This window comes from Ascidiella aspersa, chromosome 6 (assembly GCF_963924565.1).
Source record: "Ascidiella aspersa chromosome 6, kaAscAspe10.2, whole genome shotgun sequence".
NCBI classification, from domain to species: Eukaryota; Metazoa; Chordata; class Ascidiacea; order Phlebobranchia; family Ascidiidae; genus Ascidiella; species Ascidiella aspersa.
In genome coordinates, this window is record NC_139452.1 from 18,957,901 (window position 1) to 18,977,229 (window position 19,329).

General features: G+C 35.9%; 1 protein-coding gene across 1 annotated transcript; it reads left to right on the plus strand.

Annotated features, from left to right (window-relative positions):
• The first annotated feature begins 310 nt into the window (after positions 1-310).
• LOC146140611 (A disintegrin and metalloproteinase with thrombospondin motifs 4-like) lies at positions 311-14,507 on the plus strand. Its single transcript, XM_083391097.1, has 13 exons — positions 311-1,064; positions 1,394-1,669; positions 1,750-1,933; positions 4,188-4,282; positions 4,546-4,755; positions 5,850-5,989; positions 6,222-6,374; positions 6,472-6,807; positions 7,128-7,267; positions 7,911-8,105; positions 8,174-8,340; positions 8,483-8,661; positions 13,292-14,507. Exons 1-13 carry the CDS (start codon positions 411-413, stop codon positions 13,632-13,634), a joined length of 3,072 nt encoding a protein of 1,023 aa, XP_083247223.1. The 5' UTR covers positions 311-410; the 3' UTR covers positions 13,635-14,507.
• The last annotated feature ends 4,822 nt before the right edge of the window (positions 14,508-19,329 follow it).

Sequence of the window (19,329 nt, forward strand, 5' to 3'; positions counted from 1 at the left end):
CCTGAAAGTATGCTAGCTGGTCAGCGGCTAGCAATGAGTTTTATCTAGGTTCAGGAAAACTTTGTAGCACGGTGTTGTCCATACAACAGCATGCTGGCTAATATTCTTATACGTCAATTAACAATATCAGTTTCGCAATTTGTTAATAAACCCAGACGATTTTTTGTTTTATGCTTTAACGCTCGTTCTTATTCGCCATACTTATTTAAAACAATTCGTGGAAGGTCACGCGTCACACCCAATGCCTTATCTGAACTGTTTGGCTGTGTTTACCAGGACGTAGAACAAAGCATTTTGTTTTCACAGGTCATATATTATAATTTATTAAACAAAAGTGATAACTATTGAATAATATTTCATTTGAATTGTCAATCGGCAATATAATAGACTTATGAGTTTGGTCCTGCATCATGTCATTTTTTCGTCGTTGGATTCCTCTACTATCACTGATATGTTTTTGTGGAGCATCTAAAGTGGACGTGAAGCCCCGCCCCAAAGACAAAATGAATTTACCGGAAATTGAGTTGTTTACACCAACACGCTTGCTCAACACGTTTAGTGATAATTACATTGAACCCTATCGCAGTCGAAGATTAGGCAACATCGAAGAAGATCTTAACGGGGTATTCGACAACCCAATTTACAAAATAAGCGCGTTTGGTGAAGACTTTAAGGTTAGTCTGGAACCTGATTCCAGTTTAATTTCACCCGCTTTTACTTCGTCTTATCAATTCATAAATACATCATTGCCTTACCTCGCCAACCAACAGCTAAGGAAATGCTTCTACAAAGGCTCAGTTCTAAGCAAACCTGGATCACAAGCAACATTCAGCATATGTGAAGGTCTTACGGGCGAGATTTATACCGGAGATTATCTATACACTATCAGACCTTCAGCTAACATTTCTAGAAACTCGTCAAACCAACACGTTATCGAACGCCTCAGTGTGACAGGCCCCCGTCCAGGTTACGATCAAAGACCCCAGTGTGGAGTACACAATACACAGCCTATACCAAAATATAAACAAACCTTAAATTCCCCATTTGAGGATACAAAAGAAAAAGTAAGTTACCATTTACTTTCATACTCACAAAGCTCGATACAAAAAAACTTATTTTAATTAATCTAGAAACAATTTCCACAGTTTTATTTTTAGTAAGTTACACTATGCACGTATCTGTAATGCAGCTTTGAAAAAGTCAAATACAAATAGATCAAGTAAATCGACATCTTAATTACGTTCGATACACACTTGTATCATCGTGATTAACATTAGCCTACATGTGATAACCATTACATTAACTGATGATCATACAAGTTCGTTTCGAAACGATGTCGATTTACTCGACCTAATCAGCTTTAACATTAATTTTTTCATATATTCTGTTTTAGGTCGTCAATCTAAACAAAGCCTCTGACGAAATCGAAACTGCGAAGCAATTTGTTGTCGACTTTAAGAATCCAAATGTTTACTCCGCAAAGTCACGCCAAAAGCGCGACTTTTTGTCGCGCCAGCGTTACATCGAAACCCTGGTTGTGGCGGATGCATCAATGGCGGAAAAGCATGGTGAAGACCTGGAACATTATATCCTCAGCATTATGATGGTTGCTAACAGAGTTTTTTCCCATCCTAGTCTTGGGAGTGCCTTGGCCCTTAGCATAGTGAAGGTGAAACTAGAGATATATGTAAATGCCTAATAAAATTTATTTGTTAAATTCCTGAAAAATGTTTTTTAATTCTTTAAAAGATTTTGGTCGTGGACGATAAACGAAGCAACCTTACGATCAGTACCAGCGCAGCTCGAACACTGCATGAGTTTTGCAAATGGCAAAAACGTCATAACGTTCCTGACGAAAGTGATCCCGAACATGCAGACCTTGCCATCTTGTTGACACGAAAAGATCTTTGTGGAGACTCGTGCGATACACTTGGTAATCTATCGAACTGTTTGACAGATGTCCTCTTTTGTCTAATTTTTTTTTTATAAATCAGTAAATCTGTAATAATTCGGTTGAAGAGATATACAAGTTTACTCATTAGGGTAAAATAAGAATTTATTTATACTAAAGTGCTAGTTAACTCTTATGCAATCTACGAAAGTGGATCTTGCACGCACTATTAATCAAGCATAACGGTACAACCCACCTTGTTTCAAAGGCCTGAAACCAATCCGTTCTCTTTACCTAACTCTCTAGACAGCCACACCAATACAGTTTTGCTCTCCATAAAAGGTTTCCGCCCCAGGGAAATCTGTTACTCACAGGGCGCATTATTATATAGGCTATCTTTTCAATATAAATACACTTGTAGGCTATAGGTTGTAGGCTATACACCTTTCACCAAAATTTTGCGCAAACAGTAACTGTGAATTTGTAACGGTTTTAAAACTATATTTTTATTAGCATACAACATCGCGTATGTCTGAAATTAACTTAAATTAGTTCAGCTGAATTTTGACTTTAGAAAACATATGTTTTAGGGAAGGTATAAAATTATACCTTGTATCTTAGATACGTCTCGGTACATTTAACTTTTGTACAGGTTCTATGCTAGCTTATGTAAAAAAAATCTATAAAACAGTATGTTCTGACCAGTGATACAAAATATAGTTTTCGTATGCTATTAGTTCACGTGGTCCACAGAGACTGTTGAGTGGTCCACAATTGTACTAGTGTAAATCACACCTTCTTTATATTAAATAAGGGTTCAATTCTACCCTTGTTTAAATTAGCAATCTGTTTTATCTTGATTGGAACAGCAAATCAAAATCTTGACTTGATTTTGAAACACATTAATGTTCTGCAATGACGGTTTACAGTGCAAGGTTTACATCAGTCCATCATCTTAATTTTCTACAAAGTTTGACACTGTTAAGGTTTAAAACATACATGTATCTATGGCGTACCACAGTTTTACAGATCGCATTTTTGCAAATATTTTTGTACTTGCATACATAATATATATTAGGCCTACCTTATGTCCTCTTTTCTCAAAAAAAGTGAAAGGTCCTCCGAGGAAGCTTAAAAATGCTCAAATGTCCTCTTTTTTCGCATTTCGAGTTAGTTGCTTATACTTTCAGCAAGACTTTTAGGGGAGATGTTGTATTTATTTCCAAAAAAATACTGTAGCCATGAAACATGCTAAATTGCTGGTTTAAAATTTTTTTCCAACAAATCGCCCTACTAGCCCTACCTTCTTGATTGTTATTGCAAACATTGCGCCAGAAAAATTGCAACAGAATTTATTATTCTTTAAATTTAGACAACCATAAAGCAAAATAAGCCATAAATTATAATGCCAAAGGGGAATTTATGTTTACTGATAAGCTACGCCAGAAGTATTCAGAAAAACACCTTGTTTCACAAAAGGACGTATATTAATTTCGAAGCTGAATGCATTACTTGTGGATATGGCACGTTAATTTCTGTGGCAAGGTAGTGTTGGCCTCGTTGGCCATATTAAAACCACGAAGCATAAGCAGGATAATAGAGGTGAAAATGAAGCCTCATCTTCATCTAATTCTAAAGTGACCGACTATTTTAGCAAAGTTGGCACTAAGTCAAGCCTATTAGTTGGATCAGTTTGGAGCATCTTGGCGGTTGTATATAATTTAAATGATATTAGGTCTAAACAATTTTACGATCACGTTAAAATGATCAGTCCTTTGCTTTGGTTTTGTAACTTTTGCCTGCAACTACCAAGGAAATGTAAAACATCATCAAACGTAACAATTCTACTTTCGTTTTACTTGCCGGCAAAAACTGTCTACTTTTGGGGTGCCGAAAATATGGTAGCCCTAATACATGTCGAGACACAATACGCAAAAACGGCCGTGTGCTACATAACTTTTCTCAAGAGCACTGGTTTCCAGTGTTTCCTCTAAGTTGCTTTGGTCTCTCAAAATATACTGTGTACTTATACATCTACAGCAGATAATTATTAGCAGCTGTCGTTGTAAGCGGGTTGTTTCAGCCTTCTAAAATTTATTAGCGGTCACCAAACCTAAACGGTAAAACAATCCTGGTCATATCTTAGTGAAATGTACGCTTACATTTTTTTCAACTAAAAAATACAAAACACACGCGAATGACCGAAAGGAGTATACCCACTATTGGAGTGAAATCTAAAAATGACTAATTTTTATTCAATCTTATGTAATACGTACATGATTGTGTCCAATTCCAGGTATGGCTGAGGTTGGAACAATGTGTTCCAGCCATCACAGTTGTGCGATTGTTCAGGACGATGGACTCTCAGCAGCATATACTGTTGCCCATGAGGTAACTTATTTTCCGCTTAACGATTTTAGTGTTGTCTCAACCATACGTTAAATTTGTAGATCAGGCGAAAACCAGGACTTCAATTCGTCGTTTTTGTTTTGACTTAAGACTTTAGAGAGTAATCGTTCCATGACCATTTTTTCAAAAACGTGAGAAAGGGGGACCACAAAGTTTTGAGAGCTTATGGGGCCACCACTCATGAAAGGTTGAGAACCGGACTATCCCATATAACAGTGTTACTAAGGACAACTTAATATACGCAGGTTGGGCACGTGTTAAACATGATGCACGATGACAACAGGCTTTGTCGCTACAATTTCGTGGATATTGATCCCACAACGCATATTATGAGTTCAACTATGACACAAGTTGATAGCAAGCAACCCTGGAGCCCATGTTCCAGACAAGCAGTGCTAAACTACCTGCAAGAAGGGCGTGGTAACTGCTTATTGGACTATCCGTCCAAGCCTAAGGTAAATACTGGATAATTCGGTACAGGTTTCTACATAATACGATACAATGCTACTACTTCTGTGTGAGTTGAAAGTTCCCTCAAAGCCTATAAGGGTGCGCTGCAATTGCTTAAATGTGCGCACCACAAGACGATTTGTGAAGTAAAATAACAACATTTCTTTAGTATGAAGTTTCTTAGAGAAAACACAGGTGTGAATAATGTAAGAATTAACCACAACGTAATCTATTTCTCTTGATTTGTTGCGTTTCCAACGTAAACAAACAACTGTACCAGGAAGCAAACCAAAAGAGCAAACAATAGATTGTAAAAATCATTTCTTAAAACGACATCCACAAATGCAGGTTGTGTTCTCTGACGTTTATAAATCGTTAGTTTGAATTTTGTGAATGTATCAACTAATGATCAGATTTTATTAGTTTAAAATCAATAGGTTTGGTTAACTGTTCGCCGCATGATGATATTTATTAAATCTCCACGTATAATTAAATATTTTTGGTGTTCAAAATTTACAGTAAATCCAGAACAAGTATGTGTGTGTGTGCGACGAATAACATTTTGATATTTATTTCTAACCATATGTAAGGGGTGACTCTTTGCATCGCCTTTTATCCTTTCAATGGTTTTCCACATGCGGCCCTGCAGGTTGCAGTAGTAGCACCTTTTATTTGCCATTACCAAAATTGAAATATCCGCTAAAAAAATTTGGACCACATAAGAGAGCTCCGCATTACTTTTACTTACCAATTAACCTGAATAAGTAACACAAAAAATTGTCAAGTAAGTAATTGATATATTACTAACTTCAAACCACCCCTAGTTGCGAGACGGTTGAGTGGAAATTATGTGAAAAGATCGCGCAAGGCACAACTATTATATATTGCGTTTATTTTGTTTCAAAAGGTATTGCACGAAAAACGATGTCCGTATTGCAAACATTATATATTCGCACAAATGGCATAGATTCCCTGCCCTAGCTTGTTGTCAATTAGAAAAGGCATAAGATAAATTACTTCGGGATGCGGGATACGTTTTTACCCCCCGTTTTTTGCAGCTGTATGCGAGGATAAATGGCTATATAATTTATGCTTTCAGATATTTCCTCGCGACCTTCCGGGTGAAATGTATAACGCTAATACTCAATGTGAGATGGCTTTCGGGAAAGGTGCTGTTGAGTGTCCATACATGATGGAATGTGGGAGACTTTGGTGTCAAATTCCATCCGCCCATAGATCGTAAGTTCATCAATTAAGTTTCTTAGTTTAAGAATTAACGACTAGAAGGCCCATAAGTCCTAAAAAGTATTTGGTTTAAAAAAAATAATGGATAATGGTTGCCCGTAATCCATTAATTATTCTACATAGTCAAGGCGGACTGTTTATTGTAAAGTTTTTATAAGTGCAAAAGTTTGGAAAATATTATTATCTTGCAATACAATAGCCTAGACTAAATACTGCCTATATGCAGTGAATCATGTCACACAAGAAATTATCCACGAGCGGATGGTACCTATTGTTCGCCTGGTAAAAAATGCTGGCAAGGGAAGTGCATTCAACCAACCAACATGCAGCCTGTAAACGGAAACTGGGGTTCCTGGAGCCAGTATGGTTCATGCTCGAGGTATATCATTTACATGAATATTGACAAAATTTAAATTTCTATATCATCTTTTTTTATTGTTGAACTGCTTTTAATTGACAACTTGTCATTCTGATAGGTCTTGTGGAGGAGGAGTTCAGATGGCAAGTAGACAATGTAACAATCCGATACCTCAAAATGGTGGCAGATATTGTTTGGGGGATAGAATTATATTTAACAGCTGTAATATCCATAAATGCCCGAAAGTCAACGGTAGAGAACCTGGTAACTTCAGAAGTGAACAGTGTGCTGCTTTCAATGGCCAAAACATTCCTCTGCTTGGCGATAGAACCTTTACTACATGGACACCGAAATATCATGATATTGCTGCACGAGATCGGTGCAAACTAATATGTCAATCGCAACAAACTGGAGCCTACATTACTTTAGCTGATAGAGTGGTGGATGGCACAAGGTGGTTTTAACATAAAATATAAACGAGTTGATCTTTACAGAAGTAGGTATCATTTTGAACGTTTTGAATAACTCTTTATTCATTTTCAACATCAATTCGCAACGTTCAAAATGATACCTACTTCTGTATGGGCTTTGATATTCTTATTACGTCTTACTACAACCTCCAACCATTATGCTCCGAAGTTGATCTTTGATTTTTTTAAACATAATCATTTCTATGCAACAAACGTACTGAACTTATTTCCTCAATATTAATTAAAGGTCTGCTTGGGTTTAATTGAACTATGCAGTTTTTCAGTCTACAAATTTTCCATGTAGATGTGGGCCTGATACATCCAACTTGTGTGTACACGGGCGTTGCATGGAGGCAGGTTGCGATGGTATATTGGGATCAAAAGCAAGATTCAACAAGTGTGGCATATGTAAAGGACATAAATCGACTTGTAGGAGAGTAAGAGGTTGGTTATATAGAGTTATTTATAATATTAAAGTTCAAAGTTATTTTGATCTTAGGGTCGTGTAGAGTGAAATTTATTCATCGGCTGCTAATGTCAGTTATTTGCCAGAATATACACAGTTGTGCATAAATATCTGGTTAATAAGAAAACTATACACAAAGAAATTCAAAATAATTTTCTATCGATAGAAGACTATATTAAAATATAGCCAGGTGATGATCCATGAACCCATCGTTTCCTTTATGCACAAAAGCTTGGTTTTGTTTACTGACGTTGCGAGTTTAAAAAAATAAACTTTTTTGAAGACCATTTTTAACATTACATCGAACAAATTTAAGTTTTTTAGTGTGTATAGCACACCGAACAAAAAAAAGTAAACATAGCATGAGAATTTTTCGCTCCCAAATATCGCAAACTGGGTGCTATACTCCCTACAAACTATATGGAGTATTTTAACACTATAATTGATTGGCATTTGTGCCGTATATTTTGTCTTCCGAATTACCCACATTAAATGAGCACATTGGCATTATCTTGACACTTGGAGTCTTCTATATCTCGTTTGGTAACACTATGTACAGGTTTAGTTTGTTGTGTAACGTTTATCCTATGTCGGAAAACAAAAATTTACATCATTTTAAAGGTAAATACAACAGCAAAAATCTCGGATATAATGATGTCATTACTTTCCCTGTCGGAGCCGCTTCCATCAAAGTTATACAGAAGGGCAAGCGAACAACTGACGGAATATACCTAGCCTTGCGAAATAGCAGAGGGGAATACATCCTTAATGGGGCACTTACACTTTCAACCATTCAACTTGACATTCCAGTTAACGGTAAAGGAAACCTGTGTGTGATTTGTAAGCTGGAGACGTTTACATGCGTTTAATTATAATGCATTTAGGAACAAATTTTGAATACAGTGGTGCCACTGTATCAACCGAAGTAATCCACTCACACCTGCCCCTAGAGGAACCTATAACGTTACAAGTTCTTAGCCTCAACCCACGATCGTCACCCAGAATAAAATACAGATATTACATTTCTAGACCAAAACGAACGCGCAAAAGTGTAAGTATTCGGTATAATCTGATAATTAATAAATTATTTTCAACGAAGAACATAAATTATGGAATGGACATTAATAGTAGCCCTTGGAGATTAATCTTATTCCATTGATAAAGGTAAAATTATTATATTTGAACACTTACAGCCTAGGTCACAAATCCACAGAAACGGTCCCTCAACAAAAGCTGCAAAATATTTACCCCGATGGGTCACAAGTCCGTGGAAAAAATGCAAAGCATATGGCAACCAAAAGTGTGGATCTGGATGGAAAACAAGACTTGTGAAATGTAGAAGCGGGAAGAAAGGAAAACGTCCTTCTAAAGGGTAAATGGGTTCTAAACTGAAACATGTAGTTTACACTAAGCCAGTGGTTGTTACCCTTTGACACTGTCGAACCTGGAAAATAGTAAAATCCTTTACGTACCGGCAACCGTGATTCAAGAGCACCATTCTCTTCGGAGAAAAAAAATCAACGAATAAAAATGAAAACTATAATGTATTACTTTTTTGTATTTTTTTCTTAGAATATTTTTCAGAGCAACTAATCTTGATCTAAGGATAAATAGGCCAATAATAAGTTGTTGTTCAAAACTTTATCAGTTGCAATTTTTAAACACAAGAATTCCGCTATAAGAATTACATGAAAGCTTAAACAAGTAGGTTAGTGGTGAACTACTACGTCATCACAGAGCACCGTTGTTATATTTTGGCCTTAGTAGATGCCTGCCTATAGGGCTAAGCAACACTCACCAAAAAGTATAGCATTATTCGTGGTAGTGGGAAACATTTTTTATTAAGAATTAAATGGCGATAAAACCACAAGAATACAAATTATAGTAGGACAGCTGTCATGCAGCTAACGACCATACTTATATGTATCTTTTAAAACCGAGGTATACTCTCTCTTTTTAAAGCCGAATATCATTCGGAAGTTAGCACAGAACATAACATCGCGAAGAAGGGTAGCATAATTGGGGGTTTTGGCTTTTAACATTGATAAAAGGGTTACCTTGTGCATAAAAGGGCACAACACGCAATATTTTCGGCGCTTTTTGTTTAGCGTAGCATCCGTGTTTTAAATATCCGACTTAAGTTTGAACAATCTTTCTTGCAGGGGCTGTTTATGTTTCGGAATTTTTGGAAATAGCGTTTTGTGTTTTCTTAATTAGTTTTTTTAAACCTTCGTTTTAGTTCGGCCGCTTATCTAATAATTTCTCCCCGAACCACTGCTTTCAAGTCGTCCCAGCCACCTTGAGGATCGGTTGCACCTATTTGGTTTTCTGCTTTATAATATGTAATTACTAGTCTTAGTTTTTCCTTGTAACGCTTGTCATTTAATAAACATGTATTAAATTTCCAAAAGCCTTTACCGCGTTGTGCTGAGATAATGCCATCCCCTAGTGTTACCACAATATGGTCGGACATTAGTATACTGACCAATGTTGACATTTTTAACGTTTTGAACGACAGTTTCCAAAAAACATCTATGCGCGATGATGCCGCTGGAAGTCATGAGAACATTTTACCGTTTGTAAATTTGTGCCGAAACATATCTGTAGGGTTGCAATGAGTCATGTATTGCACCAGGCTTTGTCTTGGTGTTCAATTGCGATGTTTTTGCTACCGTTTTAGTCTAGGATTAAATTCCCCGCCTAAGATTGTCAGGGCATTGGGAAATACTTTTTGCCTAGTTTAACTAGGTCAATTAACAAAAGCAAATCTAATTATGCCTGTTGTCTTACCTACCTGTCCATGCAAGTTTATTAACATTGTGTCCTCGCTTTTTTGCGATTCCAACTAGTTTCTTTAGTGGAAATTCAATACTTTTCATAAGATTTTGTGTGTCCTGTCTCTTTAGTGGATTTAATGTTCTCAAACTAAGGCAATTCGGTCTTTAAAATCTGGCCGCATGTGTATTTACTACCTGAGCGTAGTAAATACTTTCTTTGCTTTTTTTCGCTTCGCTTGTCACGAGCGCCAGACTGTAATACAAATTGTTCTTTAGGTCAGGACATCATTACCATTAACTAAAATTTAGGCCAGAATTTATTTCGACCCAATGCATTTTAATTTGTAGCTAAAGTGCAATGATTTGTTCTTGGCGCTTTCGTGCTGAAAGACTGCCCTAAATTGGGCGTAACATACTTACTTGAAAAACAAACGAAAATCCGTGATGCGCAACAAAATTTGCATTTGCGTAGTTAAAACATCATAGTTTGCCAACTGCATAAAGTAAGCCAATCTTTTTTTGGTTTGTTTGAGGACCGGCAAAAAAGTATAGAGGACCGAAGTTTAAGAACCACTTCGTTACGCCATAATTGTTTACTGACAGTAGGTTTTTATATGTATATATATTGTATATTAGTGACGGCGGGATATCTTGATAAAAATGTCATATAAAATCTCTATTTAAATGCATTTCTTGATTCCCAGTATTTTTTGTAGGTGTCAATTGGGCATTAGGTCGAAACATGTCTCGTGTTAGCGGTATTATTATATACGGAACGTTATACACCATTGGCACCAGAACAGTAGATTTTAAATTTGTCCCCTAAGTTAGCTACTTAGTTAGGAATGCTTACCGGAAATCGAGGTTATAATAACTTATTCTCAGGTCTGAATACACCTACCTTATGGCAAGCGAACAAAAAAAATATATAGCCTATGCGAAAAAGCTTAAATTTAAACGATTTGTAGCAAACAAACAAACAACATTTTCACAAATAATAAACAATATATTAACTACATCAGGCAGTTAAATTCAATTGCCCGAAGAAACAACGGTTTATGGTAGAGAAACATCAGTTCAAGATAAAGGGTTATCATGGGTGGGCAAAAAGGACTCATGAAAATACCCGATTAACAGTCTAGTAATCAATCGTCACGTTTCTTTAGGCTGAATTTATGTAACACATTAGTGAATGTCGAACAGTTCATCGTTTCTCTTAAGTGATGATGATTTTGTTTCCCGTTTCATATGGTTAGAGTAATATTAATTTCAGCTACTTACAAAAAAAAGAAATATATATTATAGGTGCATGTAACAACAAAAATAGGTGCCGCATGTCGTATTGCACGGCTCTGATTTATACAGGGCGCCAATGGCAACCGTTGTACAGTGAAACTGAACAATAAAGACGTGGTGGGGTAAACATGTTGGTATAGGTGTCTTAAGCTGTTTGTGGTTTAAACAACTCGACTTGATATATACATATCACTTACGACAAGACCACAGTTGGCAGCAATGAAGGCAGATATTGTGTGGGTCTTTTCAGGGTGATTTAAAACGTTCGTATACGATTACTTCACACCTGGGTATTTTAAAGCTACGATACGCTTCGGGATAATTGAACAATTCTCTTATGGTTGTTTAACATTTTATTTGGTAATAATGTTTACCTAAAAATAAATGTGCGGTCGAATTTTAAGGCCGTTGGTAGTTTGCAATGTTATCGTAATTTATTACCGCTATTTGAAAAATTTACAATGAACGTCAACGAGTTAAATCGCTGTTAACTCTCCAACCTCGGCTACAATAAGCTTCTTATTTTTATTAAACCATTGGTGTTCAACCTTTTTTCTTCGTAGGCCAGCTTAGCTTCTCTGAGGTTTTCAACCTATGGGCCATGGCCAAGAAGTGGGCCATGACGCTGTTTTCAGTGGGCCACAGAGCTTTGTATACAGCAAAACAATCATGTAATTATGAACACATAAGAGTCCGACAGACAACCTAATATTATGTTTGTGACATTATTTCTTTTTAGATTGTGTTAGGATTTGTTTGCGAGCAGTAATTCTGCTGGTTTAGGACAGTGCTCCGTAACCGGTGTGCCGCGACATAAAAAAAAAAACGTTAGCATCGTTTGCCAGTTTTACTCTTAAGCGCCTCTTAGCGCTTGAATGTTTGTATTTTTATGAAAACATGGGCTCTATGATGCGAATCACAGTGAAAGTTATAGGTAAAAGCTGATTCATGACGGCGTAAGCTCGTCGTTAGGGCATTCTGATCCGACAACGATCGTGAACGACGGTCAATGCCCTCTGCGCTTACGTAGTGCGGCAGTTTTTAGCGATGCTTACGACCCTTGGGCCGTCTCTTCACAATACCATTCATTAAATGAATTCTTTCTCTAATCATTTTTCTTCCACAATTCCTCCCTGGAACAAATTTTCTCCCCAAATTAAAAAATTCCTTCATAAGGGGGTCAGGTGGCTCCCTGTGAGAAACAATGATCTAAATCGTGTGGATAAGACCTAAATCTGTCGAAATACGTCCTAAATTCATCGAAATAGGGCTTTAATGGCCAGAATAACGCCTGATTCTGTAGGTAGAGGGAATGGGACGATCAGGGACCGTCTGTCTGACATCGGCCGTTTTGATGTCTATACGTTTGAACGCCCTAGTTGGACCGGTCCCGTTAAGGCGCCGCTATTTTGGCATCGGATGATTTTCCCTGATTGGGGTTAGAAGGGAGTAATGTTAGGGTTAAACTTATTAGGAGAGTTAGTGATGTTTTTAGAGATGGGTTTTGGGTTAGGTAAACCGTTGAATAGGCCTGACTATGGCCATTTAGGTCTTATTCCAACTGGTTTAGGACTTATTTCGATTTCGGCGTTATTACGAATATTAGTTTTTAGTCCTATTTTCGTCTTATTTCGAAGTGTGTTTTATTCCGATGTTGTTGTTGTTCTTATTACGGTTTTCAGTCTTAGGGCTGGATTCGTTTTTAAAATATACCTCTGGAAAGCTCAAGTAAAAAAGTATTTCCGGTTACATTGTACATTTCTAGTACATTTTCGTTTTATTAATTTAGGAGGTTATACATGGCACATTGGGCAAAAAACATTAGCCCGCTTTTGTGCCACGATTTCTTACAAAAAATCCAAATTCCCCCTGTCCCCCCCCCTTGGGAATCCCCCAACCTCTGCATTGAACTATTACATTTATTTACAGGTGCATTGCAAAAAAAAGGCCTTACAAACGGCTCCCTTGCTTTATTCGAAACTGTCCGACAGCTACGTCACGACGTTTAACTTCTGTACAACATTCGTTCGGTGAACCGACATTAATCAACAGGCGCAAAGATCTCCACACCAAACCAGAGTGGCATGCAGGGCGTTGGGGGCAGTGTTCTACATCATGCGGTCTTGGTACGAAAATGCGTCAAGTAAAGTGCCAGACAATGTCCAGGCATGTTTATGGAAACTCTAATTGTGACCCTGGCCGAAAGCCATCACAGGCCCATGGCTGTATACTTCGGGAATGTCCAAACACAAAAGTCCCCTTACAAGCATGACGAAGTTTAAAAAGACTTCCCATCAATAAAGAAGGGCACGTCCATCAGAAGAGATAAAGAAGCGAATCGCCGACTAAAAACAGTCATTTAAAATCTTCCAGATCGCTTGCGTTGGAATGATAAGCCGTGAGAAATCTTGATCAATCCACTGTGTTCGTTTTTTTGATGTATAATGTATACTGTTGCCATTCATTTTTTTCTCTTTATATTGTAGAGCTTAATATGTTGAATTGGGTATATTCGTTTTATTGTTCCTTATTGACGTCCAAACAAGTTTCAACGCGGTCTAATTGCTGGCAAATTCTTTAATATATTCAATCTATGTACTTCTTTAGTTTCGTACTATTTAACCTACTAAAGGAGTATATATTGTTGGTAATTTACCTACTATAAACCTCCTAATTTTTTTTCTTCAAACGTTTTTCGTTTAAAAGTAGTGTTTTGGCAACTCCTGTAAGTTGCACAAAAAAAAACATTTAAATATTTTTTCGGCCGGATTGTTTCTCTAACTGCTTAAAAATATCTGTTTGTGCGTCAATTAAATTAATGTTAAATGTTATCTCAAAAACGTTTTATAAAATATTAGCCTATTACTGTTTAACGTCACATTTGCATATATTTGGTTAGTTTTATATATTTGTCTTTCGGGCTATATTTATTTTTGTAATATTTAAAAAAAATTGAATATAGTTATGAAATATGTATATAGGCCTATAATCTTGATACATTTATGTGGCAGTTACATTTTGAGGCAAAGGTAACTATATTGCAAAAACACTCGTCAACACGTTTTATTGAGTTCTTTTTATATCACCATATATGAACGTCATATTGGAAACGTGGGCTATTTGCTAAAATAAGAACAAAAGAAAAGTTTGCAAAAAATTACAACTGCATCTTTCTCAAAAAAAAAAACAGGATTAAAAAAATCTTATGCATTTTTAAGGGAGACAAGTGAATGTTAAATATGAAACAGTGGATCAATACCAGACGTTGCCTAAGTTAAATAGTGTAGCCTATATTTACCAGTTAAATTCTAACTGATAAAGGACTAACGTAACTGTTCTGGCTATGTACATTAAATACACCTGCAATAAGCACGATAATTTGCGAAATAAACCTGAAACTTGCGTGTTTAAACAAAATGAACGATCGATCATGCAGTGGGCTCTTGATCACTGTTACTAGTTAAAATTTACAATAGAGTTAAATTTTTTTAATAAAGTCAAAATTTGTCAAATTATGGCTTTTGACGAAGTTTTTGTGTCTCTTTAGAGTAATTTTTGTAAAAATTGTCGTGGAAGCATTGTAAATCAGGAACTGCGACACAAACCATATTAACACCCATAAAAGCAAGAAATATGTCACAATGCCCCCTTGGATCAGCAGTAACCTTAATCGCAAATTGTCTATCTTTTTTATTTATTGTTACGTATTGAAATAATTATTATAAAACACTTCATCCTTCACCAACGTGGTCTTTTTGACGATCAACAGTTTGGATTTCAGGAATAGCCTACTGACATTCTGTAATACAAAAATGCCTAAGCAAGCTAAATCTATCGCCAAAAAACACGACGCTCTTTTCATAATCCGTAAAACACGTTGACTTTTCGACAAAATATAACGTTTGAGTCTGAAATCGACAAATTATTATTCAAACCCCCACAAATTTGATAAATATAAAGTAAAAAAAATTTTTTTTTAGGTTAAAATAAAAATGGCCCTAACTATTACATATTACGTTATTCTCGGGTAGGAAGAGGCGGTAACAAAAACGGCTTTTAACGTATACCACCCTTAACGTTGACTGCATATATATTACGTTCAGTAAATTAGAATCTAACGTAATACCAGAGTAAGTTTTCTAAAGTAGCGTATTATAGGACAATACGCAGCGTTTAAACGTGACGAAAATATGAGTTTGTCGTAAAAGCCTAACACTATCAAACTAAACCAAATGGGTACAACATAAGAAAAATCCAACGTGTTTACAACTGAAAATTGATTTCTGGTAAACCGCCGCAATAAACGCGATAAGAGACTACTTTTTTGTCTAGGAGCATAGGACTTTCTTTCTATTTTAGCCAATCGCGCCGATTCTTGCTAAGACGGAGCAATGTGCGCGATATGTGCGTGTCATTGCTCTGTCTTTCTCTTACCGGCTTTTTTGATTTTCTACTTTGACCTGATGAAGCACGGTTGTGCGCTTGTCGAGAAATTCAATACAATTTGTCTTTATGTAGTGCCACCTGATTTCCCCAGTTTAAATACAGATTCGCTGTTTATCGCAGTGCTATTTCAAAGTTAAACAAACGGTGTTGCTTTTATTAAAGCAAAAAATCATCAAACATTGTTTTGACTATACCAAGTGCATCTATTACACCATATTTACTCAATAAATGAAAGCGAGTTACTTCAAAATATCTTCAAATAACGCTGACCAAAAAATAGTAATTTAGAAAAGCCATGCCAACAATAACGAAAGGCTTTACTGGAAAACTTAAATAATCGCTCATGGGATACATGCACATACTGTGGCATAGAATAATAATTGGTTAGTTATTTCCAATTAAATTTATTTGTTTTGCGAAACATACAGCAAAAAATACATATGTGGACAAGTGGTTATAATAAAAACATATTTTTTATGGGGCACTAACTATTAAAATACGTCCAGACGTTCAAATCGAACTAAACAAGGAAAATCAATGAGAAAATTTATGGTTTGAAATTATGAACAGCCAAATGAAAAAAACTTGTAGTGGGCACTGTATACAGGGAACAGGCATCCATTAAGTAATATTGATAAATTTGAAGACCAACTGCTTATAAAACTAGAAAACTCTAAAACGAAAAACTGAATTTATTAAACGAGGGGATTTTAATATTAATTTATTGAATCATGCCAACAGGAACATCATTGCATACATTACCAAAATATTAGGCACAGGCACAAATATATATAAACAAGGCTACCAGGTTTGAGCGACACAATAGAAGTTTAGAGCTCTTCTACTCCAATTTGATAACAAATTATATTACCGCAGCGATTATTACAGAATATAATATTTCTGATCACCTACCTATTTTCATGTTAGTTCAAGCGCCACTTAAGAAAGAAAAACTCCACATGTTATAAGAGACACGGCATTTATCACACGTACCAATACGATCAATGACCCGTAGAGCTCATTGAAGAGAAAAAAAAATTGGCAACTAAGCCATGAATAACTAAGGGAATTTTAAAGTCGATTAAAGTAAAAAAATGTTTCGTAGATGCAACATAACAAGAGATGCTGAAAAAATTCTGACATACAAAATATACAATAGCAACCTGACAAGGATAAACAACTAGCAAAACAAATTTATTACCAAAATCAACTAAAAGAAAGCAAAGGTTCTACTCAAACATGGAAAATTATAAAATCATTACAAAATAATCCAACGTCAAAACATTATATTAAAAACATAGTAGGACAAAATGAAAATATAGTAAGCATAACTAAAATATAGCAAAAACATTGAATATCCACTTTAAAATCATAGGCCTTAAAATTGCACAACAAATCCACTGATCATACTTTTCATGAATATTAAAGAAATGCTAGGTCACCATCAGATTAATTTTCCTTTTCTCTAAGCACACAATTTGAGTAAAAAAATACATATCTATCTGCCTGACTCTTTATCTAAACTTGAACCTAGGCCAGTGGTCGGCAAACTGTAAGCCAGGCCCAAAAAGTCATTCTGTAAACCATAAACAGTTTTACTAAGCCTGTTTATATGCACCTTTCTCAGGCAGATTAGATTAAGGTTCAAGCCGGCTTGAAAAGTAATCCGTTCCAGCGTCGTAATTACATGGCGCGAAATTCAAGCCAGCTTGAGTGTACAAACTGCACTGATATGCATTATTACGTAATATTCCAGTAAACCTCTAACGCACAACCAATTTTTCGGCTTAGGCTACTCCTTGCGGTAGCAATTTATTGCTGCTTGTTCGTTTTTATTCACCTAACATTGAAAAAAAAACAAGAATTACTTGAGTTAGGTTTGCCGATTAAGTACGTTTTTGACTGTCTGTATAGTGCTTTAGTTTACCTGGCACACAGAATGTAAGTGCAGGAAAGTTAAGCTTGTTTGTGCTGGTCAACGCTATATACAAGGCAAAGTGGACAAAAGAAGGTGATAAAATGTACCAAACATTAATGAAAACTGTATTTGGCGCTGGCCTAGAATCCTACCACAGCGTTGAGACAATTATTAAAGCAAAGTACAATATTTGGGTGAGGGTGGGCCAACTATTACTATTTAAACCTACCCAAACCCGCATCCTAACACAAATAATGTTATATGTTGTGGATTCTAGACCAGCGCCTATGTCACAAATTAGTATCTGATTCTAACGAGTGTGTGTAATGTTCTTTCCTTATGCGCTAAACTTGTTTAGTTTACGACTAGCCGTTCGTGTTACGTCATAATGCCCCAAAAGTGGCGTGATGTTTACTGCGTTAAAGCAGGTCATTCAACATCAAACAATTCCGGCCGTCAGCGAAACGAACAGATTAGGCGGAGAACGGATTGAAAACCACTCCTTTTGTCAGATTAGGAAACGAGAGAACTTAATTCATTCCAGCGCCAAATCGAGAGAGAATAAATTAACGAATCAGATTCGAATCCGGCTTAAACGTGCATATAAACGGGCTTATTGTTATTACTGGATTTGAAGCACTGAAATCGGTTATTTGGTAGGCCTATACCAAAAAGCTATTGTTTGTACAAAGGCCTAAAAGTTATTATTTGTACTACGACTGTTTTCAATTTGCGAAATCGGGGCTTTTTTGCAAAAGCAAACGGTGTTTGGTTAAGCACCAAAATATAAATACAGTTTTTAATTGTTTGGTAGATTGTTAACTGTGGTGTGCGATTCTCTGCGAATTTTCAAAACAGTTTGTTAATCGTGTTTGATTTTTGTAAAAAAGATAATTTTTTGTCGGATATTATTAAACTTTAAAGTAAGGTTGATCGCTGTTCGGCTAAGAACTGTAAAACTAAAGACACTTTTGTTTGCTAAATGCACATCAGTTGATATTGAAGTAGCTGCGAGATTAAAAATATTAACCGGGCTGTGCGATTATTTGTAAATTTTCAAAACAGTTTGTTAATCGTGTTTGATTTTTGTAAAAAAGATAATTTTTTGTCGGATATTATTAAACTTTAAAGTAAGGTTGATCGCTGTTCGGCTAAAAACTGTAAAACTAAAGACACTTTTGTTTGCTAAATGCACATCAGTTGATATTGAAGTAGCTGCGAGATTAGAAATATTAACCGGGCTGTGCGATTATTTGTAAATTTTCAAAACAGTTTGTTAATCGTGTTTGATTTTTGTAAAAATAATTTTTTGTCGGATATTATTAAACTTTAAAGTAAGGTTTATCGCTGTTCGGCTAAAAACTGTAAAACTAAAGACACTTTTGTTTTCTAAATGCACATCAGTTGATATTGAAGTAGCTGCGAGATTAGAAATATTAACCGGGCTGTGCGATTATTTGTAAATTTTCAAAACAGTTTGTTAATCGTGTTTGATTTTTGTAAAAATAATTTTTTGTCTGATATTATTAAACTTTAAAGTAAGGTTAATCGCTGTTCGGCTAAAAACTGTAAAACTAAAGACAGTTTTGTTTGTTAAATGCAC